The sequence below is a fragment of the Colletotrichum siamense genome, assembly GCF_013390195.1.
Source record: "Colletotrichum siamense strain Cg363 chromosome Unknown KSG_Cg363_contig05, whole genome shotgun sequence".
Classification (NCBI taxonomy): Eukaryota; Fungi; Ascomycota; class Sordariomycetes; order Glomerellales; family Glomerellaceae; genus Colletotrichum; species Colletotrichum siamense.
The window spans coordinates 1,800,861-1,814,081 of NW_023501018.1; the positions used below are offsets into that span (position 1 = coordinate 1,800,861).

At 58.6% G+C, this 13,221-nt stretch overlaps 2 protein-coding genes across 2 annotated transcripts; one reads left to right on the forward strand and one right to left on the reverse strand.

The window, feature by feature from the left end:
• Nucleotides 1-344: 344 nt before the first annotated feature.
• On the forward strand, nt 345-5,484 carry fabG-14 (3-oxoacyl-[acyl-carrier-protein] reductase FabG; the record flags this gene model as incomplete). Its single annotated transcript, XM_036639934.1, has 10 exons — nt 345-415; nt 473-551; nt 643-1,037; nt 1,127-1,210; nt 1,356-1,478; nt 2,811-3,859; nt 3,918-4,177; nt 4,230-4,284; nt 4,346-4,785; nt 4,843-5,484. 10 exons carry the CDS (start codon nt 345-347, stop codon nt 5,482-5,484), a joined length of 3,198 nt encoding a protein of 1,065 aa, XP_036494765.1.
• Nucleotides 5,485-6,833: 1,349 nt separating this feature from the next.
• Nucleotides 6,834-8,972, reverse strand: PRR1-1 (Serine/threonine-protein kinase PRR1; the record flags this gene model as incomplete). The annotated part of the gene is made up of 2 exons (XM_036639935.1): nt 6,834-7,393; nt 7,448-8,972. The coding sequence occupies 2 exons, from the start codon at nt 8,970-8,972 to the stop codon at nt 6,834-6,836; spliced, it is 2,085 nt and encodes a 694-aa protein (XP_036494762.1).
• Nucleotides 8,973-13,221: the final 4,249 nt, after the last annotated feature.

Below are 13,221 nucleotides of genomic sequence, written 5' to 3' on the forward strand. Positions count from 1 at the left end.
GCCATGACTTTTACAAACCAACCAGTAATTATGGCATGACGACTCAAGCTCCTGCAGGTGAGGTACTCCATCAAAATCCACCCCGATAGCGGCGGCAATTGCACCGTCGGCAATTCGGCCCTCGGTGTTTGTCCCGCGCTGCCTCCAACCCCTCATTAGCCGTTGCTCTCATGTTCAACATTGAAGACCATCTCACATAAACAGACGGCAAGTGAAGATACCCTGGCTTTAGTAGACTACAGCAGCAAATCTACTAGCTACCCTTTAAGACGAAAGACCGTGCTCCTTTCGACGACTTGCATACGAACAAGAACTCTAGACAAGGGGTTTGATAGATTTCCAAAATGGTTCAGCATACAATTCAGAACACGGACAACCGCACACAAGGTCGCCTGGCCTTGGTGACGGGAGCAAGGTGATTCTGATTCACTCCTCAAAACACGATACCACCCTTGGCTAACTCATGTTCCAGTGGTGGTATTGGGTCATCAGTTGCACACGCCCTCGCGGCAGAAGGGTGCGATGTTGCGCTGCACTACTCCTCAAGTCAAGTAATTCACAACCCACAACACGGACCCCCTCCCTTTACTTCACAACTCCCAAGTTGCACACAAATAACCAACACCTCTTTCTCTCACACAGGGTAAAGCCGAGGCACTCGCCCAGGAACTGCGCGCAAAGTACCCTTCACAACTCTTCGTGCCCTTCCAGGCGGACCTCTCATCGCGGGAGTCGACGCGCAACCTGGTGCCCAGCATCTTCGCCAGCAGCGAGGTCACGCAGAAGCACAAGGCCATCTCGATCCTCGTCGCCAATGCCGGGCTCGGGCGCCGCATCCGTGATCCCGCCGACATTGGCGAGGATGACTGGGATGAGATGATGGAGGTCAACGCGCGCAGCCAGTTTGTCGTGACGAAGGCGTGTCTACCGGGAATGAGGGCCCAGGGCTGGGGGCGTGTTGTGCTGGTTGGAAGCATTGCGAGCCGCGGAGGCGGTATCAACGGGTGTCATTATGCTGCGACCAAGGGTGCGCTCTGGTGAGTTGAGTGGTCACAGAGCCTTGAGTTGTCGTTGATGAAGGCACTCGGATTCGGACTCTGTAAGGCGTGAACTGACACAGACATAGCTCCATGGGGCTCAACTTGGCAACGCTCTTGGCACCAGAGGGAGTCACAGTCAACATTGTAAGTCCGGACGCCACACAGCTTTCGTCAGAGGGAACAACTCAACTCATCCTGCAACAGGTTCTGCCCGCAATGATCGGCGCAACAGGCATGATCGCAACCCCCAAATCAACGCAAGTCCTCCTCCTTCTTCCTCCCTCAGCCCCAATCTCGGCAACTGACATGAAGCAGAACCTGGGACAGCAGAGACGACCTCGAGGCTCTGAGAGCCACCGACCCCGGCCTCGCGATCGCGGCAAGCGTCCCAGTCCACCGTCTGGGTGCACCCGAAGAAGTAGCCAACGTCGTCACGATGTAAGTCGTCTCCTCCGTCGCGGCCAGATGCCCGAGGATCTCGACTAAATCACCGATGCAGGTTCGCCAAAACGGGATATCTAACCGGGCAAGAGATCCTCCTCACGGGAGGTTTGAAATAATTGCCGGCAGCCGATTAAATTGAATCAAGCGCCGGCATAAGGCAAACATGAATAAAAAAAGATTCAAAAAGAAAAACAGTCTTTCTCCGTCCATCTATCTTTCCAAGATCCCGTCCAATGAAAGGCAGCTGTCAACATACGTGCTCGCATCACCGAACCTTGCCTGCAGGGTTGCGTCATCTCAGTAACCTCCCGCTCGCGATTCTGCTGCCCACGAAGAGCTAGCTCTCGATCGGTAATGCTTACGATCTGTCCCCAATGTTCAGTGTCGGGGGAGGCAGAAAAGGGAGGGGAAGGGTTCAAGCTCTCGGCAGGGTGGGCAGCAAAGCAAGGATGGACGGTGGTTCAAGTACTCCAACGCAAACCTTCATAAACCTTGCCCGTCTCTCAACTGCGTCATGACCTCCCAGCGGTCTCGCCCAACCAACTAACCAAGAAAGACTATCAGACAGTCTTTTGGGCGGCGGCGGCATGTGTCTGTACGGCAGGACGACTGTGAAAAGGAAACTAGACATTTAAAACCCCAACTATCGCCGATACAAAGAGCCACATTGCCGCCCCTGTACTATGTCCTCCTGAATTGCCGACGCTCCTTCGTATTCCGCGTCGCCCAATTCCATTCCCCTTTACCTCTCTCCTCCATCTGCGGTCCCCGTCCATTTCCCCCCTTTCATTCTCCACTCCCCAATCCCGCAAAAGAAACAACGGTAACGCTGAAGTAGATCCGCACCTAAGCACTGCAGGTCGGTGCTTGTCTCGCCTTGGCATCGGTCGGATTCCTCCGCGTCTTAGCCCGGTGTCACCTGTTGGTCCCCCTTTGCTTTGACAAGAGAGAGAGAAGCTCGGGCCGAGATAGTATCCCGCCTGTCCCGTTCCCCCAAATCCGATATGTCTGTTGAAGCCGGCCCACGACCATCGCCGGCTCTCGTCGGCCAATTCTCGCAACACCGAGTCTCTCGCACCACGGCAAATGGAAAGGAGAGACGGGTATCGCGGGCCTGCGTGTCCTGTCGGCTCAGGAAGACACGATGCGACCTGTAAGTCACCCGACCGACCGACCCCGTTCTGCTTCATGCATAGCCGCGGCGCAACCCCCAGCCCCCAGCCCCCCCAAGTCCCCGCCCCCGCCCGTGCCGCGTGTTCCAGTCGTATCCCGCAGTGCCGTCGAGCCGATCCATGTCATCAATCAAAGGCCGCTGACCATCAACAGAGACTACGGCGGGAATCCGGGAATCCCGCCCTGCCGCCGCTGCGTCCGCGAGCAGAAGGAGTGCGTCTTGGCAACCTCCCGCCGCGGCGGCCGGCGTCCCCGCAAATGCGTCCGCCTCCCGGACTCGGACTCCACCGGCGCGGCCCCGTTTCCCCCGGGCACCACATCCACCTTCGACTCCGTCCCCGCCGAGGGCGCCGCCTCAAGCGAGCAACCACCAGGCGCCGACCAGAAGTCCTCAGAGACAAATCGTCCATGGTCCTGCTCGCCAGAAGCAGAAACCCCGGGCCGCGCCGCAAGCTGGCCCGGCTCCGGGTCCCAGCCAAACAGCCCCGGCGGCCGGTCCCTCCAGAGCGCGGGGGATATCGAGGGACACATCACGTCGAGCGACCTCTTGAACCCGTCCGACGCGTTGAACCTGTTGGCGCAGGTAGCCGATCTGGACGGCGACGGCGGGACGGAGAGGAACCGCAAGCCGAGCGGAAGCACCACGCACGAAGACGGAACCCCGCGCGACCACCCCTCCTCGAAGACGCTCGCGACGTACCACTACCCTCCCATCTCAGACGGCGTTCTCTCTCTGTCCGTCGCCTCCCGCCTGCTCGCGACGTACTACGAACACTACCACCCCTTCTTCCCCGTAGCCCACAACTGCATCCTCTCGCCCCCCTCGATCCCCTTCCTCACCGACTCGGAGCCGCACCTCGTCACGGCCATCTTCACCGTCGTCTCCAAGGACGAGCCCTCCCTCTCGGCCGTCCACGAGGCCTGCTCGCGGCACATGGAGACCCTCATCTCCAAGCTCATCTACAAGGGCTCCACGACCGTCGGCGCCGTCGAGGCCCTCCTCATCCTCGCCCAGTGGGCGCCCCAACGCCTCCAGGAGAAACCCACCGTCGGCCGCGGTGAGGAGGATGAGGGCGCCTGGATGCAGATCGGCGTCGCCATCCGCCTCGGCTACCTCCAGAGCCTCGAGCAGACGGGCCTGCTGGTCGACAAGCAGAGCGCCCTGTCGGAGCAGTTCCGCAGGAAACGGCTTGTATGGGCTGGTATGTCCGCACCCTATCCCATCGCCCCCCTTTTCCCTGAGATGGCTAACACGTACAGCCTGCTACATGAGTGACCGCGAGGTGTCCATCCGCGTCGGCAAGGGCTTCTGGTCCCGCGGCCCGGGCCCGTCGACGATCCCCCGCTCCGCCGACTTTCCCTCGCTGCGCGTCCAGCAGGCCGGCCCAGATAACCTCGGCCAGCTCTTCCAAGCCCAGCTCGAGCTCATCCAGCTCTTCAGTAATGCCCACGACATTCTGTACTCGTCCGCGGGCCACCGAGCGCAGCTGTATCTCGGCGGCGAATACGTTCGATACATCGTACGCCTTGCACTTACTCCCGCAACTTATCCCCCCAACTAACAAAGACCAGGACGACTCCTTCGCGGTCCTCAGAAAGTGGAAACTCGTCTGGGGAAGTCTAAGCTGTAACCCTGGCCCTCCCAAATCTCCATCCTCATGAACTTCACACTAACAAGAACCTCCCAGTCACACCCCTGATCAAAGCCGCCCTCAACCTCTCGTATGAGTTCCTCCGCCTCTACATCAACGCCTTCGCCTTCCAGGCCACAATTAACCGCGCCATCACCCGCGCCCGCCAGCAACAGCAACAACTGCAGCAGCAGTCTCAGACAACAGCAGCATCAGCATCATCATCACAGCCTCAGCAGCAACAACCGCCTCAACAACAGCCACCACAACCGCAACCCACCAGCGCAACGACCGCACGCACGACAACGGCGATAAACACCCCCCTCTTCGGCGACCTCGCAAGCACCCCCGACGCCCGCTTCATCTACGAGTCCATGGACGCCGCAAACTCCCTCCTCAACATCCTCAACACCTCCGTCGACCCCGTCACGGGGCTGAGATACATGCCGCTGAAGTACTACCTCTACGTCATCTACGCGGCCGTCTTCCTCTTCAAGGTCTGTCTGCCTCGTGCAACATCCCCCCCTGATTCTCATCACTGAAAACCTCACCAGGCCCGCCTCGCAGGCGCCCTCGGCGCAGAAGCATCCGACTCCGTCCGCCGCTCCATCTCCGTGACAATAACCTGCCTCCAACGCTCCTCCATCTCCCCCCACTCCCTCGGCCACCGCTACGCCTCCCTCCTCTCCCTCCTCTGGCGCTCCAAATCAGCCTCCTCCTCCACGTCCCCCAAAGCAACAACCTCCACCGCCGCCGCCGCCGCCGGCAACCACCCATCCCAAACAACACCCACCGCCTCCTCCTCCTCGCGTCCAGGCCACCACCCCTCCTCCTCACACACCGCGCCCTCCCACCACCACACAGCAACATCCATCCTCCCCTCCACAGAACACACCAACCCCTCCCCCTCCTACCACGATCCGCATCCGTCCATGCTGCTGGGCCACGACCACGCCTCCGGGATGCACCACACGGGCGCCGGCGGCATGGGCATGACCCCGCTGCCCCTGAGCCAGACAGAGCTCCTCTGCCGCGGCTTCTCCTGGCGCGACCTCGACGACCTGGGCCAGTTCATCGGGCCCCCCGCCGACATGGCCTTCGCGGACCCCACGGGCCTCCACGTCGTCGGGAACATCAGTCTCGACGAGGGGGCGGCGTATGATGTCCTCTGGCCCGGGAACGACGTCGTGTTCTAGGGCATTCTAGGGATAGAAAGGGGAGGGAGGGTAGGAGTTAAGGGGCATGGAAAAGTTCACACTCGGCCGTGTCTCGACGTTTCCCGGCCGAGTACCCGCATCTCGCAATGTACCTCAATTTAATCGTAATTCAAGAAAACCAAAAGTCTTCTCTTACATAAACGTCCCATCCGCCCCCATGCCGTCATCAAACATGCATAAACAAATCCCACCGGCACGCCGGCCCGGAGCCCCCCGGGCCCCGAACCGGCCAAATCCCCCGACCATCGCCGGGCATCACGCACACACTCTCTCTCTGTCTCCGTCACCGTCATCCTTTGACCCTCACCCTCTTTCACCGTAGAGAGAAGACAACGCCGCAATACAAATATAGAAACCCGAACTGAACCAACCCCACAAACGCCTAGCTCGCTGCCCTCTAGCCAGCCCAGAGGGCCCCTCCTTTGACGGACATCCCCGACCAAGAAAAACGGAAAGAAACAGCATTCCCCTAAACCGGCCGAACAAAGGACGGGGAAACGGCCACTTACACGTAACGCGTGTTTCCTCCCCGCCAGAAACGGTCTAAACCCAGGAACCCGTCCTTTCCCATGTGGCCTTCTTTCCCTTTCCCCTTTCCCCTTCCCATTCCCTCACTCCCAGTCCAGACTCAACCTTTTTGATCCCTTCTGCCCATTTCTCCTTCCAGTCCGGCCCTCTCCAAAATCGTCCCTTGACCAACGTCATGAGCCGCATGGACCGGATCGGCGGCACCTCACAGACGGCGCCACGCAAAAAGCATTTGCCAAAAAAGATGACTGACCTGTGACACCCGACGCCAAAACGGGACAAGACTCAGTGACACAACAGTCCGGAGACAACAGTCCGAGAAGTCAAAGGTTGTTTTGGGTATTCGAAACATAAGCAACCATGATCGACGTATCTTGGAAGACACACGATCATGATGGAAAAAAGTATAACGGGCAAGCCAACGGCCCCAATAACTGTACAACTAAAAAAATGAAACAAATCCCGTCTCCAAAAATAATAACAACACCTTCGCTGGCCAGGTCTAAGTTTTTCGTCGTGGGCTTAATCTATGTCTGAAGAAAAAAGATGTGAAAGGGGGACTTTCTCTCTGTCGTCCCTAGGAAGCGAATGCTCCAACCCTACGTGGGCGAGTAATAGTTCTCGCGTCGAACATGATAATGAAAGAAAGATGTCAATGCCCTCCATCGAAAAGAGCATGTGGTATGATGCCCCGATATGCCCACCGCCCGCCCGCCAACCGTTCCTCCTACTCGTACATCTCAAACCGATAACATATCCCGAACCTGGTTCCCGTCATGAAATCCCACGGAGTGCTGTCATCATACCTCTGCGCCGGCGACCTCTTCGCGGAAACGAATGCCGCCTTCCACCTGGATCGCGCCCTTTACCCATTCGTTCTCTGCAACCTTCTCGAGCGTCCATCTACTCCTGGCGCGCTGGAGCAGGCCTTCGGTGATCTCCATGGCCCCTAGGAGGCCGCGCTCCTTGAACTTGGCCTCGTCGCCTTCGTGGTCGCCGTCTTCTCCGGCGTAATCGATCCAGCGCCACTCCGCGCGGGCGATGCGGTGGCTCGTGCGGCTGCGCATGCGGTGGCCGTCCATGGTGTTAGGGTACGGGTCGAACGGCAGGCGGGCTTCGAGAAGGGCATAGAGCAGAACGCCCAGGGACCAGGCGTCCGTCGCACGGCCGTCGTAGGGCAAGCCCATGATGACCTCGGGCGCCGCGTAGTCCTCCGACCCGCAGCGGGTCTCGAGCTTTTCGTCGTCGGCGATGCGCCGGGACAGGCCAAGATCCGTCAGGGTGATGACCGAGTGCGGGTACGTCGTCCAGTCCGTTGAGGGATCCGCCAGCTCGGGTGCAGTCAGGTTGACGAGCACATCTATGTATTGTCAGTATGGTTTTTGAGTTTGCTGTCACAACCTGGGTCACCCACTCTCGAGCTTGATGTCCCTGTGGACGATTCTGCGCTCATGCAGGTATGTCACAGCGCCCACCAGTTCTGCAAACATCCGCCTCAACAGCGTCGGCTTGAGAACCTGACGGTGGCCCGTAGCGACATCGAAAAGGTCGCCCCCTGGGCAGTGGCCGAGGACGAGAATGGCGCGGCTGGGCTCAATGTTCCACGCCTTGAGATGTACCAGCGACGGATGGCTGATGCTCTGCATGATCTCCAATTCGCGCTTGAGAGACATCTCGATGCGGTCCTCGCTTGCTCCACCTCTAGGGCCATGCTCGCAAACCTTGACTGCGACAAGGGTCTTTCTGGCCGGTCCCGTTTCTGAAATTGGCGTGAGGCTGTCGGGATGTAACGTATCGTCGTCGTCATCCATCTGGCTCGTCGCCAGCATAACACGGCTGAAGGTGCCCTGGCCCAGGGTCTTAACTGCCCTCCATCTCCTCCTCTTGTTGTCGCGGCGGTCGAAGGCCTCGAAGTACTCGGGAATGGCTGTTTTCGGCTTGCTGGTGGAGTCGCTCGAGTCCTTGGAAGACTCGCTCGGCGGTGGGGTCGGCGGCTGGGCGATGGCGGGGGTCAAACCTCTGGACTCTGCGAGGTTCAGCTCGCGGCGCATATGAGGTTCTGTGGCGGACTCCTGGGCTTCGGGCTTGACGTGGGAGCCAGAGACGGTGATGTGCCGCTTCGGTATGTAATTCGGATCGGGGATGTACTCGCTGATGCTGCGGTTGCGTGCGTGCTCCTGCTTGGCGTTGAGGGTCACCTTTGCGCCTGATCCATCGGTGGTTTCTGTAACCAGACCAGCGTAGACTTTGCGTTTTGAAGCGTTGGCGAGGGCGGCTGCTATTGATTCGCCGGTTGCTGAGACCAGCACGGAATCTGGGGTGGGGTTGGGCATATCCCGCGAGGGTGGTCGTGCACCGAGACGCTTCCAAGGGCCCGGAGAGTCTCCTGATAATAACGGCGAGGGCAACGGGGTGACGTCGCTCATAGCCGATAGAATCGGGCTGGGCAGGCAGGAGCTCGTGGCCGAGGCGGGGCCGAGACTGTGGACAGCCGCCTTAAAGCTGGGGGTTCTCGATACGGGCTTCAGACTGGAGGACGATGTCTTGTGTGTGAGGCCGGCACTGGGTCGGCGAGGCGTGGCGTAGACGGAGACGGGGTGGTTGTCGGAGCGGGTAGGCAGGCTCGGGAGCAGGTCGTCGGTCTGGATTCGCAGGTTGTTGTTTGTGACAAGCGGACTCGGGCCAGGTCTGGTGGTTAATGTGGATTGAGGCTCGAGTTGCTGGAAGGAGGACTCGGACAAGGGCGGAGAGGGTGCTATTGTCGTTGTGCGGAACTGGATCTGGGGATGTGTGACGATGTAAGGGAAGGAGATGTCGTTGTTGAAGTCTGCATTGCGGAGGAGTGTATCTGAGGCGACGGGGTCGGAGCTCCCATCAACCTTGTTCTGGTGTTCCGTGTGAATCGGCGGCGGCAAGGACTGGGGTGGACCGTTTGACATGATTATACGTATGCAACGTGTGGACTGGAGGTGGTGGTGGGTACGGTGTGGTGTGCGTTGTGTGTTGGACGCAGACAAGACGGGACGACGGTCGTGCGTGTGTCGTAGGAAGAGTCGAGTCGGCGAGTCGCAGTCGCACGCAGCAGCGGCAGCAGTAGTTGCAGTTGCAGGCGGTCGTGGGGGAAAGGAGGAAGAGGGATAAAGCGCGAGGTTATCAGCTGGATGGATGGGAGGGTGGCGACCGTCTGCGATTCGTAGGCGTGGGACGGTGCTGGGTACGGTAGGTGTGAACGGTGCACCGTGTGTATTCGAACAAGACCCAAGACACCCGTATCCTCCCGTCAAACAGTAGACGTATTCGTAGGCGTTAGGCGTCGGGGGGAGAGACAGGACGGGGGACGGAACGGCGTTAGGTCGAGCCTGGGTGGGTTTAGGTCCAGTAAGGTGGACTAGCCAACCCAAGGTAAAAAAGTACCTACACGGCGCCCACAGGCCGGGCCAGCGTCAGTTTGAAGGTTTTTTTCTGGTCGGGGTCCGGCCGACCCTTTAGACAGTGGATGGACTGGCTGGACTGGACTGGATTGGACTGCAAGGTATCTGGACTGCAGTAGCCGTAGACCGTCTGCCTTGAGTCTGATGTGGAAACGGTCCGTCCGTGGGGGTGGTCTTTGGCGTGCGTGGTGTTTGGGGGACTCGACGGGGGACGGGATGAACAAACTCACTGAAGCAAGAACCTTGGCGCTGGAATAACCTTTCTCAATGCGTATGACGGATTGACTCGATCCCTTGCAGGGCAGACAGCAGAAGAGAGAGGGAGGGAAGGAGGAAAAGAAGAAAGCCCAGGACCTGGAAGGCCACGGTAGGGGAGAGGGGGTTAACGAAAGGAGAGGGAGAGGGAGACCATAAGGAGCAAGTAAGGTAGTCTAGTGAGTGGTAGTATTCGGTAAGGTCCCGTACCTTAAGGTAGGTAAGAAAAAAGGAAAGGCGAGGAAACGAGGGGGCTATGACGAGAACACGGGCAACGAGGACGAGGCTCAGGGCGTCAGCAGTCGTAATGGCAGCTGCAGGACAATGGCAGTGGCAGTGATGGTGACAGTGACAGCGACAGTGGGATTGAGCAGTGGCTGCTGCACTGCGTTCTGCTTCTTCTGTGCCTGTGCCTGTGCCTGTGCCTGCAAGAGTGTCTGTCGAAAAGCATCAGGGAGCGAGGGCAGAGAAACAAAAAACAGATGCAGGCGTTTGGCGCAGTGCAGGGAGGGAGGCCGAGCGTGGAGGGAACATGGCTGCAGCCAACGAAAGATTTGGAGGAGGACCCTTCGAAACGGAACCTGTTACGGCTTAGCTCCTCGACGGTGCGGCTGCCAGAGTCGTTGTGTCAGCAATTGACGGCCGGCCAATCAGCAGCAACACGGACGGCAGACAGTGCTCGTCCTCGACGGAACACGCACACTGTCTGTCCGTCCGTATTGGAGCTCATAACTAACTCATAACACCGACAGCCGTTTGAGTTACCGGCCGCCGAACGGATTCGATTCAATACCACTGCGGATCCGGCCCAAGGTTCCTGACGGATACTCCACAGTCATGTCGCCTGGTATTCAGCATCGAGCATCGAGCATCGAGCAATTGGTCTCTTGTTGTTTTCTTTTCTTTTCGTTTTCTTCCCCCTTCGGCATGATCAACCACTCGGCAATTCAAGTGCTGCAAGATTAAGAAGAGATTGCGCCCCCCAACAGATATCGATATCAATACCAGCAGATGCCTATCACCTATCTGCGGATATAACCTACGCGAATATCCTTACCGAAACTGACGCACTGCTTACTCGCAGATAACGGAGCCGCTCCCACCCTACCTACTCTAAATAGCCGTACGTACCTTATCTTGCAGCAGCAGCAACAGCAACAGAAGAAGCAAAATGGACGCCTAATTACAGATACTGCTATCGCTAATTGCCCTGAGCTGCACCTCGCCGCGAGGGAGGGAACAAAGAATGGCAGCCCAGATCCACAATTACCCGAACTGGCCAGTGATTCATTCAATTAATCAATCAGCCATCAACACTGGTCAGGTACACATACAAAGAAGAGGACGATCAATGTCCAATATCACGCCAGACATCCCAAGCTTCCAGACGACTTTACAACCACATTTTGCCCCCTACCTTCCCTCTAACACGTCACAAACCTCGTGTGTGCTTCGTGGCCCAGCAGCCCACACACGGAATGGGCGTGCTGGCGTCTACGAGCGAACTGGTGGACGGACGGACGGACAGACGGCCGGTGACGGGTGACAATCTGCGGCGCAGTTCTCGTGAACGGGCCGAGCGGTCCAGGTGCACTCCAGTCCTTTCGAGGGTCTAGATTCGGTTCTCTCCTCTGACTCTCTCGATTCTTTCTTCCTCAGTGACGCCTGGGCAACAGAGTAAGGTAAGGTCTGGTAGTACCGCGCCGTATTGTGTGCCGTCTCACAGCATTCTGCAACCCTTCCCATCTGCTGTGCCCTTCCGCCCGGTACCTAATCATCTCCTGTGCTCTCCCTCCTTCCGTCCCTCTCTCCATCCCCAGGCATGCAGTCATTCCACACAGATGGGCAATGCAGAGGCGATGGTGAAGCCGGCCCACGTTGCCTCTGGCCGCGCCGCCCTCTGCCAAGCTCTCCCTCGTGCGTCCAAGTCTACACAAAGGCGGGCTGACTTCGTAAGGTAGGCTTGCCGCGCGTTTTGCTCTTTCACACCACGTCTCGAATTTCTTTCAACGAGCAAACAAAAGGCCAAAAAGTCGAAACGGAGGGGCTCAGGGCCCAGACCGTTTAAACTCAACGCCTCGCATGAGCCAAAAGATATTGACGGCCCCGTAGGCGAGATTGAATCGCCCAAACTATTGACTTCCCACTTCCGGCCACTACCCAGCACAACTTCCCCCGCAACAAGAGAGTCAGTCGTGTCACCAGTCACACCCGTCACCTACCCAGAACCGCAGCCTGAGCCTGAGCACAGCAGCGATGCAATGCCCGTAACCGTAGCCCCCCTTCGGTGCCCCAAGGTGATGTGCCCCTCGGATATTACGTTACAGTGCATCCAGGTGGGAGCGAAGCCTGCGCGACAGCCCGTGACAGGCACCACCTCAGCAAAGTGGACGTCCACGGTGGGGAGACCCGTCCACAACCTTGACAAACCACCTGCTCTGCAAGGTATCTAATTGAGATTCAACCCAGCCCGTACCGCGCCCGCCTTGGGCTGTCCAACGCTCAAATGCCATAGGGCCAGCCCGACGCTGTAAAGGGCCCCGGAGCGGACGACTTAAGATTGCCCAGCGCTGCCGCCGCTCCCCTTTAAACCCCTTTGGGCTTCCCGGCTGAGGAACTGTTCCCACCTTCAAATTGTGCTGGATCCAGCGTCCCGTTGTTTAATTCTCCATTATTGCCAGGTTACACCGGCTGACTGGTTGGGCCTGGACTGCGCGTTCCCCCGTCCCGCTGTGCCCGTCCGGCCCCTGTCTGTTGGTCTCGTCCGTCGCCCTTCTTCTTAACAGCTGACCTCGAAGCGAGGACGACGAGACCGTCTTTCCCCGAGTCTGGCACTGTGCTCCGTTCCAAACGTTCGCCGTGGGCTCCTCGAGACTCCAAGCTTCGTTTTCAACCTGCCAGCGCATCTAAGCTGTTAGCACTGAGCAGTTTGCGTCTGCACCTACCGGCGTCTGACATTCCCATGTGCATGCATTCGGCCATTAGATAGGCCTGCCATTGGCACTCCCAATCAAAGACGCACTCTTTCTTGTTACCCCAATCCAGGCCGCCAACGGTTCGTCATTCTGGGCCAGCCGCATGGAATTGAGTTCAGCCAGCTCCCACTGGGGCTCATGTTTCGAGACCGTCGTCATCGCCATTGCTCTTAGTGATGCACCAAGCATGCGCGCTCTCATTTAATCTCCTCGTTGGAGTCTGCGCGGGACAAGGCGGGACCGTTCCAGTGCTACCCAGTTGCTGGTGTCGCGCTGCTATTGGTGTTGGGCCGCCGCAACATGAACTGTCTCGGAAGACATGAGGCTTCCGCCAACTGACCCGATACATTCGGATATCTTAAGCAAGACAGTCTCCTCGTCCTGGTCCTTTCCGCGCACTGGGCACTGCTGGAACACATCCAACGCAAGCGTTCGACGATGCCAGCGACATGTCGCGTGGCAGCCTCCCTCTTCGCGCGTGACAGTCCAACAACCAACGTTCGCGCCCGAGTCATTCGCCGCGGCCG